At 37.4% G+C, this 16,621-nt stretch overlaps 1 protein-coding gene across 8 annotated transcripts in view; it reads left to right on the top strand.

Moving 5' to 3' along the window:
* ELAVL4 (ELAV like RNA binding protein 4) overlaps nucleotides 1–16,621 on the top strand; it is a 151,644-nt gene that overhangs the window by 46,862 nt on the left and 88,161 nt on the right. For 2 of the 8 annotated variants that reach the window (XM_040978576.1, XM_040978570.1), the window contains exon 1: nucleotides 13,494–13,858. The exons of 2 other annotated variants lie outside the window; for them this stretch is intronic. In XM_040978576.1, the coding sequence (XP_040834510.1) occupies nucleotides 13,835–13,858 (24 nt within the window). In that variant the 5' untranslated portion in view covers nucleotides 13,494–13,834. Of the gene's footprint in view, nucleotides 1–7,744; nucleotides 7,836–10,097; nucleotides 10,261–12,986; nucleotides 13,090–13,493; nucleotides 13,859–16,621 lie in introns of those variants that run through there. 4 more of the 8 variants (XM_040978578.1, XM_040978569.1, XM_040978572.1 and 1 more) reach the window with 4 other exon arrangements.

The following is a 16,621-nucleotide window of genomic DNA, read 5'->3' as shown; positions in this document are numbered from 1 at the left end:
GGCCATGGGGAAGCCATGAGCCTGGAACCCAAGCAAGGTATGCTATGTGGGTGAAAGAGACCCAAGTAGTTGAGCCATTATTTATTGCCTCCCATGATATACATTATCATGAGTGCTCAAATAAACAGCTGGGCTGTAAGCTTCATTCTGGACTAGGGAGAGGAGCTTTCTCTGGTCCTTACTTAGTTCCAACTTTGGATCCCCACCCTCTCTTCCAATGACCATCAGGGTCGCTCCAGAGCCCAGACCCCCGCCCCACCAACACACACACACACACACACACACACACACACACACACACACACACACCATACACACCACACACACACACACACTTGAATAGATAGGCAGAGAACAACAAGGAAAGCTTAGAACCAGACAGCAAATGGTCAGCATGGACTCACACATACCTTACTAGGTAGGACATAAAGATTAATTACTCCTCACTAAGGTATTGACGATTTCTCTGCACACCCCTCCTAAAACTGTTCTGCACCTCAATTGTTGACATATGCCTTGTTAGAGTTGTAACCCAGTTTAGACTATCCTAAAATCTGCCAAGTTCAGCAAAATTATGCTTCAACACTATAAACTGCTAAATACTAAAATTAAAATAGACATGAGACAGCTGAATAGTACCTATAGCCATTTTAAGATGTATAGCAGCCGGTTCTGTGTATAAACTAAAATTGAAATGTAAATGAAACAGTCACAGGATGTGGTTAAGAACTTGCATTTTTTTAGAACATATTTAATACCATGTCAATTAATTCCATAATGTTGTAAATTGTCGTTGATGTTATGTTGTGGCTTTAAATTGATCGGGATGATATTCTGCCAGCTCTGCCTTCAGACCAGAGATGGTCTCCCCAAGAAACTGTTGAATTTACCTGCACAATAAGATGCTGGACTCTATGTTTGGTATACTCTTGCAATGAAAGAATCTTGACTGAATTTGAAATGTAATACAACAACAAGGTGGAGGAATCCACCTTGGGGGGAGAGTACGGGCGGAGGGGGATTGGGGGATCCCCAGAGCCTATGAAACTGTGTCACATAATGCAATGTAATTAATAAAATATATATTTATTTTTAAAAAAAGAAAAAAAAAGTAGAGTCGGAACTTGGCACTGGTGCTCTGAGATAGGATGCTAGCATCCCAAGCATTGGCTTAAATCACTGTCCCATGACACCAGACCCTGAAAACGCTTTTTTTCCCATTTCTAAACAATGTTTCTCTGAAAAAAAAAAAAAAAAAGAACTGGCCCAAGCCTAAGCACTCCAACATGGAACACTAGTATCTAACCAGCAGCTTAATCCCTAGGTTAGATACCCACCCCATCCCTCACTTTTCAAAGCGTGCATTTTTATTTTTTAATAACTTTAACCAACTTTTTCCAATTTTGGATTTTGTTAAAAATAACTGTGATAATCCAAATGGATATTGCAGGAACATGATACCAACTTGCCTCTTCAAGTTGAGGCTAATTTTTAAATCTTGAGGCTAGTGTTGTGGCATAATGAGTAAAGGTACCACCTGTGATGCTATTCCATGAGAGTGGTGGTTCGAGTAATGGCAGCTCTACTTCCTATCCAGCTCCCATTAGTGGCCTAGGAAGAGCATTAGAGGATGGCCCAAGCATTTGGGCTCCGAAAAATGTGGGAGGCTCCTGGCTTCAGCCTTGCCTAGCCCTGGTTGTTGTAGCCATCTGGGGAGTGAATCAGTAAATGGAGGATCTCTTTCTGTGTCTCTTTTTTGCCTGTAACTCTTTCAGATAAATAAACAAGTGTTTAAACTGTGTGTGTATGTATATACATATATATACATATATATATTTATATATATACATACACACATATTATAAAGAAAGTTTGTTCCCTTTAACCAGTATTCCTACTCTATAAAGTTAGTTGCAAGTCTGAGTTAACCTTACTGAAAATTTTGTTTGCTAATTAAGAACTACTTATCTGGAGGCTCCAAAATATTGAAGTTGGCAGAGACTTCAGGATCGTCCAGATTGGAGAACTGTTTGGTCCACTGAGAAGTGATTTACCTAAGGTCATAGAATTTCTAACAGCAGGGACAAAGCTAACCTTCCTGACTCCTTATTGTATTTGCCCTGGCAGATTAAAAGTGAATCTCACTTTCATTAACATGCACCAAGTGCTTACTGTGTACAGATTGCATTGTTCTAGGCATTTTCTTCAGTTCTCTTGAACATAGAAATGTATAAAAATCCATATTAAATATAAGGTTCAATTTTGCTATCTGCTGATACCTTGTCAATGATATCAGATGTGGGGTGAGAGGAATCTGTTAACTGTCTGTATCTTGGAATTGACAACATAGGTTGTGTGGTTTGTTTGAAAATGAATGTTTAGTAGCAAAAGAATCCATTGAGATTACTGTTCTAAGTCTTTGTGTGTTTTATTTCCTTGTGCCTCAGGATCCCCATGGGCTCACTGACAATAAAGAGGCAGTTTCAAGTAGGAGTTTGTATATTATTGGAATGGTGAAACCTTGAAGATTATATAAGGATTTTCAAAAATGTTAACAAGCTGGAAGTTTAAATGGCAGGTATAATATTTAAGCTATGTCTCTATTTACACTCAAATTTTGAAAGATAGGAAACCTCTTTTCTGGCCAGCATTTCCCTTCTGATAGTATTAAAACAATCACATGTGTTGATTGTTTATCCCATGATTCATTTTGTATATAGTAAAGTAGTCAAAATAGATATCAAATAATAAAATCAGCAAGTGCCAGTTTGAAATAAAGTTAGAATTTTGTGTGTGTATGCATCTATAATTATTCATTTACCTGTTTATATGTACATATACACACGTTTTTGAGCTACCCAAGAAACTTTGAGTATCATATAACATTATAAAAATACTGATTGATGTAGGCTTGTAAAATTTTGATTTTAGTTTTTTGCTCTTCTCAATAAGGAAAGAATAGAAAATAGTTGGATTGTATAGTGAGGTCAATTCAGTGACCCTTTTAAAAGAAGTTAAGTGTAATTTTTGTAATAATCTAGAATTAATGATGACTTGATAAATGCAATGTTATGTTTGTGAATAATTTCAAAGTAGAACTAGGACTCTTTTCCAGAATCTGAAATTTTGTGGGAATCTAGCTAGGAAGGTTAACATGAAAAATCTTTTGCAACAAACAAGGCCTTGGGAGTTGTTATTAAACTTCTGTTCAAAATCTTACATTAAAAAAAAAAAAAACCTTGATCTTCATTAAAAATGTGATCCTTTTCAAGGAGGTATTTTGAACTTGAAACTGTTGTTGCTAAGGCGTTGCTAAGGCAAATGAACCACTCAGCACTAATATGTAACTTTATTCTTCCGCATAAAAGTAGTTAAATCATTTCCCTAGTTTCAGAGACAGAGGGGAAAAACCAAAAAGGGTCAAGTAGAAATTTGCATCTTCTGTCAGTTGTACAGCATGCCTCTCTTGTTTTTCAATTTTTTTCTTCATGGCTTATAGAAAAAGAAAATTATCTTTCTAGATGTAAGAGGGTTGGAAAAAGTAAACTAAGCTAGTGCACTGGTGGGAAAGGACATAAAATGATTGTGGGGTGCCTCTGGTTATAAAACAGGGAAATACCTGATTACTAAGAGAAAAACCTCTTGGGATTGCTGATCTAACATTTCTCCTGATGAGAGTTTGGTTTGTTTGCTTTTTATAATAACCTAGCATGAAGTATGACTCAGATAAGTCAGCATTAGTGAATGAAAGCTCCAAATATTTAGGCCCTAAGCATTTGTCTTAAAAGTTTTCCTGAGATATTTTAAATCAATAGTGTTTGTATCAACCCTGTATTCTAGGTACTGATATTCTGTGTGCTGAAGTTACAAGGCAAATGGCAGTTTCTTCCATCCAAGTTCACAGTAATACAAGTGTAAAAGAATTGTAATTAACTGAATATAATCTATAATAGAATTGCTTGAAAATCATTAGACTGTAGACTTATGCTGGCAGTTGACTTTTTGATAAGCAAAATGTATAAAATGTTTAGAAAGATTACATGTATTATTTAGGAAATACTTCTTTCCAAAAATCGGGCAAAGGTAGGAACAGACCAAAGCCAATAGCCAAGAACTCTTGGATCTCCTACATGAGTGACAGGGCCCAAGTACTTGGGCCATAATCTGCTGCTTTCCTCAGATGCATCAGCAGAAAGCTAAATCGGAAGCTGAGTAGCTGAAACTTGACCCGTAACTCCAATATGGGACACCAGTGTTCCAAGCAGCAGCTTGAGAGGGCTATGCCACAACCACAGCTCCGATTTTTATCATTCTTGAAAGCCTAACCTCTATTGTAACTTCTTACTGATGAAGCCTTCCTTCATCATTCCGGGTAGCATTCTCATTGTGCAGTGCACCACTTAGTTTTGATTATGCTTTCTTTTTACTATTCTTTTATTTTCTTCTTTAGCAATAGGAAATAGAAAGCTCCTAAGTATCCAGGCTTTAAGCCCCTTGAAAGTTGGCAAGGATGATTTATATTTTCTTTTTATTCTTCACATCAAGAATTTAGCACCGAATTTTTTCCATGAGATTGGGTGTTTTTATTTATTTATTTACATGAACAGCAGAGTTACAAAGTGAGAAGGAGAGAGAAGTCTTCAATCAGCTGATTCACTCCCCTGATGGCTGCAATGGCTGCAGCTTGACCAGAGCGAAGCCAGGAACTGGAAGCTGCATCTATGTCACCCATGTAGGCTACAGGAGCCCAGTAGTTGCACCATCCTCTGTTGCTCTTTCCAGGCACACTGTCAAGGAGCTGGATCAAAAGTGGAGCAGCCAGTACTCAAAAACCAGCACTTACATGTAACCTACTATGCCACAGTGCTAGCCCCATGTAGCAGGTATTTTTTTTTATTGGAACTGGAACAGACATTTTAACCTTTGTTATTACTATTATTACTGTTTTGTTATTTTGTGTTTTGACACTGCATTACATAGTTCTCAATATGATTGAATTATCTTGAAGCTAGTATGTATTGATTTATGCATTTCATCACCTAACCTCTATTTTAATAATATCTGCCATGTAGAGTGTTATATACACCAAGCTGTGTTTTAATCCTAGCAACAGACCTTAAGGGAAGTGTCATTTGTCCATTCTGTTGATGATGAAAGTGGACTTACAGAACCCCAATGTGCTGTCTTCTAAAGAGATGTTCAGTGGTGCCCTAATTAAACCAAATAAATTATGCCTTAGTGTAATATTTGAGTGAAGATTGGTGGAGCTGTTGATCTTCATTCATTCCCCGTAACTGGATGTTGCCTAGAGATGAGGACATGGATGTTAATCCAACCAGTGCTTATTGGGCAGCTACACTTTGTAAGGAGTTTTGCCAGGTTTGAAGAGGAAAAAGAAACGAGGTTGGGGACTCAATCCCGTACTCATCCTTCTTTCGAAGATTTTCTGCTTTCCAGCTTTAATCCTTTGAATCTTTCCTGTTCTGAATTTACAGCCTTATTATAATGATAGATTAAATTAGACATCTTGAGTACATACCTAGCCAAAAACACATCATGAAAAAAACTCTTGATTTCTTTTTAGTTGGGTAAAAAACTGAACATGCTTTCCACCCTCCCTTTCCTTTCCCTTTCAGTAGGCACCCATCTTTCTCATTTACTGAATGTATTATTCTGTGACATGATGAAGAAAAGATTTTACTTTTAGGTAAGGAAAATATCTTTCTAGAAATATGCTTAGAAGTATCAGCTGTACCTATTGTGGTGTTGACTGTGCTTGTCAAGAGCTTAATGCAATGTCTGGTATACAATAGACTCCTGGTAGAATTTTTCTTTTCATTTTTAATCACTCCTGCTCATTTTTTCTTCTGACCCTCTCCTGTCTTCTCTTTTACTTTTTCTTTTCCTCCTCACCTTCCCCCTCCTATTCTTCATTTTTCTTCTTTTTTAAGATTTACTTTTACTTTAAAATCAGAGTTAGAAGAGGAGGAACCCCAACTCTAAATTCGCTCTCTAAATGGTCCCAGAGTCAGAGCTGAGCAGTCTGAAGCTGGGAACCAGGAGCATCTTCTGGGAAATGGTCATAAGTGCAGAGGCCCAACACCTTGGGCCATCCTCTACTGCTTTCCCAGGCAATTAGCAGGGAGCTGGATTGGAAATGGAGCAACTGGGACTTGAAACAGCACACATGGAGGATGCCAATGTTGCAGGGGGAGGATTTGATTGCTGTGCCACCATGCTGGCCCTCTCTTATTTCTAGAAGATTACATCTCATGGAAAAATGGACTTACAAGATCCATTTATTTTGTTGCAAAAAATGTTCAAACATATGCTTAGTTTTTTTCATATCATGCATTTTCGTGAATGTTTTGAAGACCCTTCCCATATATGTGCTTTTCTTGCCCTTTATGATACATCTGTTCCTTAATTAATAGTTATGTGTTTATGAATGAGTTGAGAATTTTAAAACCTCATATTATTTTCAAAGCTATATTAAATTGGTTAAACACTAAATTCTTTAGGGGTATAAATAGCCACACTATTCATCTGCTTAGCATATTAGAATTGTAAGACATTCTATTACGAAGATTTTGTTTCCTTTCTGTTTTATTTCCAGAAAAGTTCATCTAGTCTACTATTGAAAACCCCTAATCCACGGATCTTTAGGAATCCCTGTCTGTTGTCACACTGACCCTAAAGAGTTTTCTTGTGATGAAAAATATATCGGTGAAAAGGCCAATTACTCCACTTAAATTAGATTGCTTGAATGAGTATATACTTGTATTTTTTAGAATTTTGTAAGAAAGACCATTTTCCTTTCCTTTAAATTTTCTTTCCCCAAAAGATATCCTAATGCTATAAGACTGAAAGTTACATTTGAAAAAATAAACATACATTGATTCTGGAAAGACCCTTTTCTTTTCTCTAGTGTTGTGAATTACGACCTAAGAGTATGGAAAGAAAACGGAAAGATCAAGTGTGAATCTGCTCTTTGGTCAGTTTACCTGTACAGGTGAACTTTAGATGATTTGAACTGACCAGATATCCATCTATCACATTTCCAAACACAGTAGAATTCTCTAAATTTTTTCCCCCCAGCATTCATAGTAAATAAAACTACTAAGGAAAGAGGAAAGCATCACATAGGTCATATGTCTCTGAGAGAACATTCAACATTGAATTCCTGATGTTTTTGCTGGATTCTTGCAATGACAATCTGGCACATCTTTCTTGCTTCTGTGGTATGTTTGCATTTTTTTCTGTAAAATTGATTTAATATTTCTGCAAAATAAGACAAAAATCACCTGCATAATTCAACAAAGAAAAAGCTTTAAATTTTATCAAAAACCTTTCAGTCTGGTCTACTCTTAGGCAGATTGCATTTCTCCTAAAGAAAGAAATGCTACCAGTGTAGATTTATTTTTTTTTTAAGAGATGAAGGAAGGATGAAAGGATAAAAAGAAATTGAACCGTAGGAAAATGTCAGGTCATAGTCACTGATGACACTGTTTAAATGATGTGCTGTAATCATATTAAGGCCAAGCACATGGAATTCCCGATTTCTGCATGACAGTGAAAAAGGACCAGCAATTATCTGCGTGTGCGTGTGTGTGCATGTGCGTGTATCTGTTCACTCTACCTTCCCATCCCATTTTGCTAATTCAGTTGAAGTGTAGGAAGAGGTAATCCAGAAGCCGGAACAGGAGAAAAAAAGTCTGCAGCTGTGCTCAGAGGGACTGGCTCTGTCTGACTTGGAGTTTTGTGCTGTTGCACGTGAATGCTCTGGAACTGCCATAATCGACTGAAAATGAGCCGGCTACAGTCATATGGAACAGGTCTGTTTAGCCACATCGCTGGGTAGCATGGCAGATGGTAGACCGTCAATGGGTGGTATTGATTGGCTGGATTTGCCTTAGGGTAACAAGACTATGGGTCCTTAAAATCCCGCTTCATCTTATTTTCCTTTGTGCTGCTACGTACAGTAGTGGTTTTCTCTTTTTACTCCCTATAGTCCCCAATATCTCCTTTCCCTTTTTAAATCAAAAGTCTTCCTTGGGAATCAAGATAGAGTTACCTTGAGATAAACACTCTTTAAATTGTCACCAACGCAAGAAAACACGAGAATATTTTATTTACTAGGCTGATTACATTTTAATGTTTGAAGAAAGTGACATTTTTAATTAGTGTTTAAGACATATGGTGAGTGTACAAATTAGCTCATTTCTTACAACCAGAATTTGATGAGATCTACTCCTCCTTCTCACTCCCCAGTTAAAAAATGTCACTTGGAATGTAATATATGCAAGCAGGTTAAATGGTATTAAGTGATGCAGACTTGGCTTAAAGATGAAGGAGACAGTCACTGTTATGTGTGGCTAAATGTTGCGTAGATGGGCTGGAAAAACACTATCGACATCTGTATTTGCAAGAGGATGTGGAAGTTCCAGAGCTTTAATTTTATCCAGCCAAGAAAATAAAACCCCAGGTATCTGTATGTGTTTTTTTGTGTTTTAGACACATGTGAACATAGGATGGTATGTGCATGTATTATAAGCCAAAACATACCCCCTTAAAATCAGGCCTTATAACAGTGTGAGTAATGTAATTTATTTTTGATTCAGATGACTCTGTCTTTTTGATATCCTCATTGTATGACTTGGAACTCTGAACATAGGGTATTTTCTTTATTTCTGGCTGAGAAGCCAATTATTAATTGAAATGAAGTGGTACAAAGAGCAGCCAAGTTATCTATACCTCCAAAATAGTATATTACAGAAATGATCCGCTTGAAGGCAGATCTCAAGGAAAACGAACAGCACTGTGTATGGTTATGTGATCGGTTTGCTCTTGTGTTTACTTGTAACTGTTCACATACTCAAGATTTTAAGAGATGTGTAAGATTTTTCCCTAGTGTCTTTACGTTTAGGCTTCTGTTATTTCCTAAAAAGATAAAGAACATATCAAAAAAGCCAAATATTTTGCTCAGAAGAAAAGTTGTACCCTTGAACTCTTGCCTCCATCTTGTGTGTGCATCGTCCATATGCATTCTTTTGAATTGAATTTCTGCCGCAGAGTCAATATAATTCCTCATTTTGCTAAAGGAAAACATTTCCATGAGGTTTTTATGTTTCCCCCCTTGTCTTAATTGTATTTTCCGTGTTCATCTTTTGCTGAATGAAACAAAGCTTTTTTGTGTGTGTTTCATTTTTCACAATTGTTATTAGAATTGGTGGTGTTGGTGGTGTTTTGTTTTGTTTCCTTGCTTTAAGTCAGGAGAAGGAATTTTATTTATTTATTTTGACAAGATACAGTGAGAAACAATCTTGCCTGTTAGGATGCTGGCGTGTCTCATCCTGTACTCAAAAGCTTTTCCAGGGGAAGGAAAAAAAAAAAAGAAGAAGTCTTTTTAGATGGTTCATTTGAATCTGTGCACTCTACCCACCTGGTGGTTATATAGTGAACTGTTACTTTAAAGAGTAGTTTAAGCACCAGCCATGTTTGGGGCAGGCTGCTCTTGCAAAGAGAGCAGTACATATAACAGGAGTCTACCGTGTGTGAGATAAGGGGAAAATTCAGCTCACTGACTAGAGGTTTTAATGTGCGAACTCTAGGGAAATAATATATTGACTGTTCCGTTGCACGCAAGAAAATTGAAGAACCCTTTGCAGACGGAGTGCTTTGCAAAGGATTCTATCTGTTTCTCTTAAAACAAAATCTGTGGCAAGATGTTTGAAATCAGCAGGACGCTTAATGCTGCTCTGTTAAAAAATGAGGTAATATTTTGTCACTTTTTTTCTAGGCAGCATCTGTATTTTTGTTGTTCCCCCCTCCTTTTTTTTCCCGATGTATATGAGAGATTCTTCTTTTTTTTTCCTCCTTCTTTTTCATGGAAGTCAAGGAAATACAATTCACACTTCCATTTCTGTTCCTTTCTTTCGATGCTTTTGGAGAATTTGGTTGTCTTTCTTTCTTTTCTTTTCTTTTTTTTTTTTTAAATTTGCAGTTTCAGCCGGCTGCTGTTTCCTAGACCATTGTGCCACGTAAGGTTTCTCCAGTGCGCGGAGTAGGTAGTTATTAACGCTGAATTGGCTTCTGGTACAGTCCATCTGGACTCTGTATGGGAAAGCTGGCTGCCGGCGACTGATGCTGAGATATCTGCAACCTTTGGGATGTGTGCATGGTGGCGAGGGGCTGACTGATATGAGATTACTTCTTTTAAGGGAAATTGTTATTAATGAGTCAAGAAACTGCTCATTTATGGTAAGAGGAATACAGCAGCACTGGCAGCCCCACAGCTCTGGGAAAGCATTTTTAGGTTGTCTTAGCTGCTTGAGTGATACAAGTTTCTTTCTGTGGTGGTGGAGGATTCTGGCGGAAAAAAAAAAAAATCGTGCATGACTGGGAGACTCGCCTGCCTGAATCTTGAGAAAATATATTGAGAATCTGTTGCTTTACAAATGTCACACCACTGATGTAGCGGTCAGCCCCTCACTCTGAAAGATGAATGGTACTATTGGAAATGCGATAATAAGGTTGACTTTTCCCAACAATAGGATTCTGCCTTTGTCTTTAGAGAAAAGGCCTCTGAGGACATTTGTGCATTTGTTTGAGGATTCCATTCAAAGACTTAAGAGTGGAGATTTTGGGGAGAAGTGATCAATATACAGAGTGCATAGATTTTTTTCAGCCTCACAAAACCAGCTAAATATTTATACTATAACATTCAGTTAACTGTTTCAGGGAAAAAAATTGATCTGAATGTCTGATATATCCAATATTGATTTACAGAGTGCTTAGGTTGTTCTGAATGGAAGAAGAGGGTTTTTAACAATTCCTTTATAACCTCTGGAGAAATACTGAGTAAATATTTTGTTCCAAGCAAACTGTTTTTAATTTGCGCATTTGTCAGCATTGTGTTAATGTTTACTTTCCATAGCACTATGATATTAGTAAGATCACACTTAGAGTTTCTGTTGTTGATTTGGGGCACATGGACCTACACTATGTCCATACGTTGAATCATTTCAAACATTTAACCCATGAATACATCCTTAATGCACACTTTAGCAGCATAGTATTGTCCTGACTTGTGGGACTCTATATCTTTCCTAAAGGGATTATTTTAAAGTTCACTTAATTCAGTTTTGTTCCACTCAAAGAAATTATAGCTTTTATATTTTAATTTTAATATTTTATGTTTTTAAATTTCTAATAGCTAAATATTTTTATGTCTAATAGTTCATGTAGTATATCTCAGACATTGTTTTGTGGAATGTCTGTATTGCTTTAAATATGTGTGTATATGCATAGATTTGTATATATTGATTTAAATGTGTTGATGAAACAAAGGCTTGGAGAGATTAATTTCAGACTAAAAATGTAAAGGTTGTTTTCTAATAATTTTTCACAAACTCCTCTAAGACCTCAAAGCTCTGAAGGTTAACATATTTTACAGCCTGTATTTATACTTCTTCTAATCCTGTTGATTTCAGGTCCAGCCAAAAAGATTAAAGTTTATGTTGATTTACATATTGAAAATATTTGTTACCTTTGTGTATTAATTGAGAAACAAAATTGATTAAGTTGCATGTTAAGTAGTGGTAGCTTTTACATAAGTGTTAAGCATAAGCTTATCAAATAAGCTACTTTAAAAACGCAAATCAGAAAAAACATACATAGTACTGAAAGCTTAATAGTATAGAAATTATTAAATGTGTAACATAAGCAGACAAATTATATACATCACCACAACTTGTTAAGTGTCTCTGCACATCTTTAAAAAGGCCAAAGATAAAAAGACATCCTTTGAAGGAGAGGTGCCAAATCAGCTGTTCAGCTAAACAAGATGAGCACTCTGCACAGGTTATAAAATGAGGCTGTTGTCAGAAGCATGTTTTACCTGTCTACAGCAGCAGGGAAACCAAGGGCATAATGTGTTCCACTGGATTTTTAAAAATTCAGATCATGCCCTATCCAAGTTGAGAAATAAATTCATTTAAATAAATCATTCATCATTCTGTGTTTTGAAAAGCTCAGACAGAAGCCAGAAAGGTAGAAGCTGACAGCTGCCCTCCTCCTCCCTGATTTTTCCTTTTATTGTTTATTAGGAAGTAGTTTTCTGAGGCAACTTGTATGACCCTAGTTTACTGAGCAAGCTGAATCCCAAACTTGCTTGCTTTTGAAATGTTGGACATTGTAGCAGCAGAAGGAGCATTGCTTTCTAAAAATCAGCAATATTGGCAAATAATAAAGTTAAAATGTAGATGTATTAGCACATTAAAGTGCTTTTGTTGTATCTTTAAGCCTAGAGGCAGGATCATTAAATATGCATTTCGCTAGAAAGCAACTGTCCAGAAAGATAAGGTGGTTGAAAATATTCTACACTGAAAAGGCTCTCCATCTGAGGGGTGGATTGATACAGCCCTCAGGACAGGCAAAAGGGAGGACACTCCTACTGTTAGGGTTTGCAAGCTTCCAGTGACCTGCGGTTGCTACAGTACTTTTGAACTGGGAGGAGGGGGAAGGTAAAAATACAAGTATGGCTGTTGTTGCTTCAGCCGGGCCTTAATTACCAGACACAAGAAGCAGTTCAGAAATCTGGTCTCTGTTGTTGTAGAGGTCACCAAATCATTAACATCGTCAATCTGGCAGTAGCTAATTTAAATAGCACCTGATGTTGCAACGCCTCCCTTCGTTTCCCCAGCCAATCAGATCCTGGCTTTGGCTGACAGATGGTCCCATAAATGGATGTAAAAAGGGGAAGCTTCGAGCCAATTTCAGCAAGGCTCTGTTCAGTTGTTCTTATCTACATCCTAGAATCGGGGATTTCAGCTCACTGCTCCTTTTCTTTTTCTTTTTCTTTTCTTTTCTTTTTCCTCTACTCCCCCCATAGCTGATTTAGTTTACGATCATCCACACTGTGTTTTGTGGATCTTTAAATATATATATATATATGCGTGTATATATATATATACATATATATATTTATAACAATAGTTATTTTTAAAATATATTCTGAAATCTTTGCAAATTTTAAGAGAAGAGTCGAAGCTCTGCAAGACCCAATATTTGCCAATAAGAATGGTTATGGTAGGTATGACTAGATTTATAATGTGTGTTTTGTGTTGCTGGAGGGAAGAAAAGCATCTACACCTTGACCAGTTTTATGCTTGCACAAGAGTTTAGTTCTCTGCTGCTCTTTGGTTCCAACATTTACTATCTCTTTTGTGTAGAGACAAAGTGCGGGTAGGTCCTTTTATTGAAAAGCAGTGGGGAGATAGATTGTCATTTTTAACAGGTCGTTTGTCAGTTTTCCCTTCAACATAAAGGCGTGGGGGTGGGGGTGAGCTGAAATAATTGTTGGTTTGTTTAAAGAGCTTGCATTACTTGAGACCATGATCGCAAAAGAAGGGTTTTCTTTTTGTAAGGGAGAGAGGATTTGTCTACGTTGCCCGGATTTTGTGGTGCCGGGGGTGGATGCAGCAGGGTTAGGAATCTCTCCATTTCCGTGCTGGAAATTTAAACCTCGAGAGACAGCTCCTGGATACTGAACATTAAGATGGGCAGTTGTGTTTCGGGGGACTGCGCAGTCAAAACAGCAAGGAGAGTGATTTATTTGGGCTTCAGTAAATGCTGCATCTTGTATTTCAAAGAGTTTCCTGTCATGACCTCATAAAAAAGAGGAGGCGGCTTGTATGTGTAGCGGTGCCTGGCGTGTGGAGTTGTTGCTTCTTTCTCTGGGCAGCAGCTCTGTAAGAAGGAATGTCAGCTTTTACATAACGTTCCTTTCCGCTTTTGACACACTGTGTGAGGGTCCATCTTCTTCTGATCACAGATGGAGTGGAATGGCTTGAAGATGGTAAGTGAAAAGAAGGAAGGCAGCTTGAGGATCCAGCCGTGTGTGTGTGTGTGTGTGTGTGTGAGAGAGAGAGAGAGAGAGAGAGAGAGAAAGAGAGAGAGAGAGGAGCGAGCATGGTGGACTGAGCATTGTAAATCACTGTGCTGATCATTTGTGTGTGTTTTTTAGTATTTCTGTTTTCTGAAAAGCCAGAATTCACCTTCAGTGTAATGGCACTGCATGCACATTAGGCACACACACTACCTTTTCCATCGGACACACATTTTAGCCAAGCCAGACTGGTCTCTTTTTTGACAATCACAATGTCACCATCACTGTTGGCTGGTGTGTCCACCACCACTGTGAGCTTTCAATAGAATTACATGAGTATTAAAGTTAAAGGCACATATCTTTTTCAGTCTTGTGCTAGGAGTGATGGGGAAGGCTAGGAATGAGGGGTGGAGGGGGTAGGATACAGCACCAGCAGAAGCAATTGTGAAACAGGACTTTGAGGTGTGGAATGGGAAGTGGAAAACCTTTCTGCCAAAGTAGTAAATCTAATTTTAGCATCTTTTTCTGAAAAAAGAAGCAGGCAAACTCCTTGAGTACTGCTCCTGTCGCCTGATTTTGACCCTGTGAAGATATGGCACAAAATGGCATGATCGGATGCCACGAGTGCCCACTCTGACTTTGAATTTTCACTAGCAATAGGGTTCTTGGGGCTTCAGAGATGGGTTTGGGGGGAGACTGTAAATTCATATCCATCTCAATTATTTTTTGTTAGAAAAGCCTGGGGAGGACTTTTTGCTCTGCATAGATGTTGTAACAAAGCTAGGGTCTTTTTCCCATTCTTAGAGGATTGCCTTTGTCTGGCTGCTTGTTTTGATGGGTGTAAAACAAATAAGATTAGACCGAGCAGCCCAACTGAAAGCGATAGCTGGGAGGAAAACCCAATGAAAGGTTGCCGGGGAAACGAACAGAGGAGAAGCCGAGTAGGGAGCAGGTGGCTATCATGAGAACACACTGCAAACAGTGTAAAAAAAGGGGGGTGGGGGGACAGGACCTCGATTATCTTTGCTGTTCTTTGTGGCTGGCCCAACTTTAATTATTCTTTATAAATAGGTGTTAATTACATTTCTAACTCTGGTTTACAGTGATTTTTAGAAATCTATTTTTAAGCATCTGTTCTGTCTCCCCTGTTTTTTGTTTTGTTTTGTTGTTTTGTTTAAAAAACAGAGAAGGAAAGGGGGAAGGGAGGTAAGGAATCTTGCTTCCCCCCCCCCCACTCTTTTCTCCTTTTCCCTGCTGTGAAACTGTACGTGCAAAAAATTGCAAGGAATCCTGTGAGGCCATCTGAGAAAAAATGTAAATTATATTGAATGAAGTTGATGGAAGCATAATAGTGAACTCCCACAGTCGATAGGTTCTGCAATTATTTCTTATAAATTTCCAGCAAATATTTATAGGAAAAATATTGATAGAATAGATTTATAATCTTAAGCAATGATTTTTGTGCTAGATGATATTGCTGTCTTCACTAAATCATATGTTAAGACTGTAGTTCTGGGAGTTTATCGTATCTCTCATTTTACATCCCAAGTAAAAATTAAAAAAAAAAAAAAAAAGACAGTGACTGAAGAGCAATATCCCAGCCTTTTTGGCTTGCCTTACCTCCCCAAGTCTCCAGCCATAGAATGCATGTACCCCACATTTGGTATTTGGTCCTGGTTCTGGTCTTGACATTAACTGAATGAAAAGGGTTGATTTTTTTTTTCTTTCAGTGTCTCTGAACATGTGGGACCCATGCCTTTCCTGGGTGACAGGCATCTCTGGCTTTTCTGAGTGTGCTTTACTAGTAGTCTGATGGTGAGTTCCAGGACTGAAAGATACAGCACTTGGGCAAATAGGAGGTAGTGTAAAAACAACTGAAACGGTGATCTAGGTGTTTTTGTTTTTTCTTTGTTTCGCCTTTTTGTTTGTTTGTTTGATGAGGCACAGAAAGATATATTTTCTAACAATTAATTGTAAATTCTAAAAAAGAGAGACTGAAAATGTTGAAATATATTGTTAGGTTGGGAAATATAATTGGATTTATTGAAAATACTCTTAAATTATTTACTCACCATTGAAAACCTTCACACACCTATACACACCCACACACACCATTCTTTTTCTTTTAGATGATGCTTCGTGTTTTGTCTATTTATTAGGATATTAAAATTGTTTTTACTTATGAGATAAAAATATACATGTTTTGGTCATACACTTGAACTTTGTCATCAGATTTTGAATGCATAAACAAAGGTTGCTGCTAAGAATTGGATTTTTTCGTTATCCCCATCATAAGTGCTTCTTTTATTTTCTAAGAATATTTTAGCAATTTTTGGTTAGGAGAAAGTAATTTCCATACTGTCATCTTCCCTCTGTTATACAAAAGATACATGGTTATGTGCTGACCTTTCTAGCTTCTTTGTCTTAAAACTATGAATGCCTACTACCTGCATGTGGAGGTGTGCCTTTATAGAAGCACGGGCTTGAGTGCACTTTAGTGAAAACCTGGCTGGAAGTATCTGTGCAACAATCATCTGACTACATTGCAGCTTTTAATGAACAGAATGTCTGTATATCTCAGTAACATAATGGCTAAATCACTGAATTTTTTTTTTGAAAGAATAAGACAAACTTAGGTGGGAAGTGGCTAAAGAAATACTTTTGAGATTCATTTATATTAAAGCTGATTTTAAGATTTCTTTTTTCAAGTATCTAACAAGCAGCTTAAACATT

This window comes from Ochotona curzoniae, unplaced genomic scaffold (genome assembly GCF_017591425.1).
Source record: "Ochotona curzoniae isolate NIBS_2020 unplaced genomic scaffold, NIBS_Ocur_1.0 contig_291, whole genome shotgun sequence".
In the NCBI taxonomy this organism is placed as follows: domain Eukaryota; kingdom Metazoa; phylum Chordata; class Mammalia; order Lagomorpha; family Ochotonidae; genus Ochotona; species Ochotona curzoniae.
The sequence above is the reverse complement of the archived record's forward strand: the minus strand, read 5'-3'. Positions and strand labels throughout refer to the sequence as shown.